The following is a 4321-nucleotide window of genomic DNA, read 5'->3' as shown; positions in this document are numbered from 1 at the left end:
TCTATTTGTTTGTAAGTGACTGAAGTTTCCTTGGGCTGGGATTTGAGCTAATTCCAGCTACTGATAGAGCTGCATTGACACGAAACCATGGGCAGAGGTGTGGAAATCCAGATTTGCACCACTGTAACTTACCACCACTCACGATGCAGGAGCTGTAAATCAGAGCTTCCCTTCCCTTTTAACCGAGGCAGTGGATTTGCAGCAGCATTTTGATGGGGAAAGGTCTGTGCCTCCAGGGTGGGGGTATGCAGAGACAAAAGACAGCCCAAAATTCACCTTGTCTTGTGGTAGATGGGCAGGTGGTGTTACAGCTGCAGAACACGCCTACTGCTGGATCATCCAGATGTGCAGAGCGGAATAGTCCTGCATTCGGTTCATGTGATGTGGCCAACGAACTGGTGGAGCAGATTTGAGGGCAAAGACTCACCTGGTGCACGAGGTTGGGATTTAGCTGATTTCTGGGTTTGGTGTCTTCTCCATGAGACCCATTCCTCTCTTTATTTTGCTTGACAATTGTACGAGTCATATGTTAACTCACACGAGTCACAGGACTATGCACGTGCATCTTCACAACACACACAACATGCACGAGCGTAGTCACCCCCAGTTAACGCTGTTAAAATAAGCAGCTGCTTTGAAAGCAAGTGATTTCATCTTCAGTTCTGCTGCTTTGACTTCATGTCGTGGGATCCTGGGCAGGCAGTGGCTGGTGGGATGTAACATACAGGCTTGGAAGAAAGGCTTATTTCTCTCTTGCTGTTGTTTTCATGCAAGACACCGTTTGCTGTTGGGAGGGTTAGAAGATACGCATTGAACAGTGTTAAATATGCCGAGGCAGTTGATGTTTACAGCCCTTACAGAATTATTCATTAAAATATTAACTGCTAGACAGCCTCTTTTTATTTTACACTCAGTGATTTAGTAGCCCTCTTAAAAATCATGTTGTGTGATTCAGACATTCAAAGACTAAATAAGACAAAATAAAACCACCAAAATTACCCACAAAAGCACTAATTCTTGGGTTTACATTTCTTAAATTGTCATGGGCATGACGTGCGTAAGAAATTCAGACGGGTGAGCTGTAAGCTTTGACTCAGCTCTCTCCCATCTGCACAAGCAGCTTTCTCTAACATGCAGCGCTGGGAAAATCTGGAAGTGGCTGTATCCTCCTCCAGTTTTTTGTAGACGATGTCTACATGTGTGTGCTATGCTGTGGTTTACAGAAGCTTTTGGCACAAGTACAGGATGTTACCTCGAAACACTGGCTCTCAGCTAAACTTTTTTCCCTCCCCATCCCTTTTTTAAGATTTTTTTTAATGGCCCTGGCTCTCCATGGAGGACACAGTCATGTTCTTCTCTATAAACATATTCTGGTTTACTTCCTTGTGTCCAATATTCTAGCTGCTCAGGTCAAGTCTGCCACTGCTGCTCTCCTCACTGGCACATTTAATCTATGCTCTCTCCAAATCTGATTTTCCACATGATGCTGATGTTTCTCATGTCTGCTCTGAGCAAACCCACAGGTCTGCAGTGACTCTGGGGCTCTGTCTGGATTTGCCTTGCTCTGTTAAAGGTGCGAATTGGTGGCTTTTATCGGTATGAGGAGCCAAGCTGCAGCTGCAAAACTCGTTTTCCATGGACCACTGGAGATGTATTAGCCAGCGTGATGTTTGATCACTGCGCATCTGGATGGATTTTGCCTGGTGACCTGAAGGCAATCCCCCAGGCCACCAAGCCCGTGACATTTAAAAATTGCCCGCCCGGGGTCATTGCATCAATTGTGTTACCTTTAGTTGTGTTTTTGATAAGCTTTTCTTGTTCGGTTGTACAGGTAGGAGAGCCTGAACCCAGCAGAATGTGACACTGTGATGACAAATGCCTGTCTCACTTTGTGTGCTTAATAAAGACTGATGGTATTGCTGTTATGTGTTTTTTGTGTGTTTCAGGAAAAAAGTGCCAGTTCAAATGCAAGACTTAAATCTAACAAAGAGGTCCCAGGATTAGTACATCAACCCCGAGCAAAGTAAGTTTTTTGGTTTGTTTTGTTTTTTTAAATCATAATACAAAATAAACACAGGATTAAACAAAATCTGGGGGATTCCCAGTTATTGTCTAGAGAAAACCAAAAATCGCACTCGATTTAAATAAAGTAGGTAAGGTCGCCTGAGCCCAGTGACACAGCTGGGCAGCGGTTGTGCCAGCATCTCTGCAGCGTCCTCTCCTTTGCATGGCTAAGATGCAGGACCTAATAGTGTGTGATATACATCTTGCCGTGCCCTATAGGAGCACCATACCCTGTTATTTCTCAGCTTTCTATACATCTTACACATAAACAAAATTATATATGCACTAGTGTTCCTAGATACTATCAGTGAAGCTCCCAGGGAAGTTTTTGCAAGCTCTCAGCTTAGCTGTGCTGCTTGGGATTAGGACTGGTAAACATCTTCCATTTTAACTGGTCAAGTTGTTCCTTAAAGCAAGGGTTGTTCCGAAGCTGAGAGTTTCTCCATCCTTCACTCGCAGTTCTGTGTCTAGACCCTGGCTGAGATCAGTCAGTGTTAATACGCAATGAAATATTTAACTCCTGTGACAGAGCTGGTTATTGATATTAGTTACTAATTTCTTATCTAAATCACCGTTTCATTTGAATCCCTAATTGGGTTGAAAATAACAGATCACATAGAGCCATATATCAGGTTCGTAATGAAGAAGCGATAAAGCTGCGCTGTTGGATTTTGAACAATAATGGAAATCCTGCTTTTTATGCCATGCCTTCAGGGCACTTATTAACTTAAACTTGCTGCATACCAAGTGTGTTGTGCATGGTTTCAAGTCTGGAAACTTCAGTAATTTCCTAATGAACTGACAGTATAATTCAGCCTCCTTTCAAAAGGAAAAATTGAGTGCTTCAGATGTAATTGCAAAGAAATTCACAGCAGGGAGGAGGAGGTAGAATCACCCTTCAGCAAAGCTGTACTTCATTACTGCAGCTCGGTCTTTCCCAGCAGTGCAGAGATGTATTTAAGATGATATAACAGAAGGCAAATCAACCTGGGCTAAAAAAGGGCTCTTTCTTTTGATGGGTCATCTCTTCTGGTGCACCCAAGGCGGAGGAACTGCAGGGAGGTCGGGTGGTCCATTCTTTCATCAAACTCTGAGTTTTTAAAGTCCCTGAAGAAATCATTTTCCAAAAAGCCTGAAGACATTGCATTGGCAGAGGTAAATGTTTCTATCCCTGTCCTGCAAAAATGAGGAAACTTCTCAGAGTTACAGAATGTGACATTGGGTTGTTGGTAAAACCTCCGCTGTTTGCCCGAGTCTCTGCTGTTCACACAACCTACCATCGGATTTCTGTTTATGAAGTGGCTACATGTGTTTGAGTTGCCAATCACCAAGTCAGCAACTACCTGTTATCATGGACCCGCTCCAGTGTCTCACCACTCTCGTTGTGAAGATTTTCTTAAGCCTAAACCTACGCTTTCTCAGTTTAAAACATTGGCCCTTGTCCTGCTGCTACAGTCCTTAGTAAAAAGTCTCTCTCCATCTTTCTCACAGACGGCCTGTATTGAAAAGCTGCAATAAGGTCTCCCTGGAGGCTTCTACTCTCCACATTGAATGACTCCATCTCTCAGCCTTTCTGCACAGGACAGTTGTTCTGGCTGTCTGACCATTTTCATGGTCCCCTCTGGGCCTGCTCAAACAGGTCTGTGTCTTGTGCCGTGGTCCCCAGAGCAGGACGCAGCACTGCAGATATGGTCTCGTGAGAGCAGAGTAGAGGGGAAGTATCCCCCCACTTGACCTGCTGGGGATGCAGCCCAGGACACAGGTGGCTTTCTGGGCTGCAAGTGCACATTGCTGGCTCAGGTTGTCAGCCACAGGTGTCCCCAGGTCCTTTGCCACAGGGCTGCTCTCCATCTCTTCATCCCCCAATCTGTGTTGATACTGGCAATAAAGATCCCATCTTTTGGCAAAATGTGTTTCATTGGCCTGCCATAAAACATCTAAAAATGCATTCTCCTGCCTTCTGATGTGCTTTGTAGAAGGAAGGTTAAATCCGCATTTCTGTTTGGGGAAAGTTCTTGAATTTTTTTTTTTCTGGAGGGAACTCTGCTTAGATATGATGCTTTTCCCACTCTTGGTAGTTAAGTCTGTCAGTTCCCCGTCTCCCCACGCAGTTCCTCAAAACACACTCTGTGTCAGCATTTGTGTTTGTGTGTTGCAACTCTAAATCGTAGAGAATTTTACTGCCCAGCCAAGCTTTGCTGAAGATCATGGCCTGCAAGGGCTTTTCATGAGTGTGTCAACATGATACACCATTCCC

The 4321-nt window shown here is 44.4% G+C and overlaps 1 protein-coding gene across 1 annotated transcript in view; it reads left to right on the top strand.

The window, feature by feature from the left end:
- Positions 1–1573: 1573 nt before the first annotated feature.
- Positions 1574–4321, top strand: part of LOC104495627 — a gene marked incomplete at its 5' end in the record, with an annotated part of 15215 nt that continues 12467 nt past the window's right edge. Inside the window, 2 exons of the mRNA XM_010138614.1 lie at positions 1574–1831; positions 1947–2023. Coding sequence (XP_010136916.1) covers positions 1574–1831; positions 1947–2023 — 335 coding nt within the window. The remainder of the gene's footprint in view (positions 1832–1946; positions 2024–4321) is intronic.

The sequence above is a fragment of the Buceros rhinoceros genome, unplaced genomic scaffold, assembly GCF_000710305.1.
Source record: "Buceros rhinoceros silvestris isolate BGI_N320 unplaced genomic scaffold, ASM71030v1 scaffold30486, whole genome shotgun sequence".
NCBI classification, from domain to species: Eukaryota; Metazoa; Chordata; class Aves; order Bucerotiformes; family Bucerotidae; genus Buceros; species Buceros rhinoceros.
This window is presented reverse-complemented; position numbering and strand designations above follow the sequence as displayed.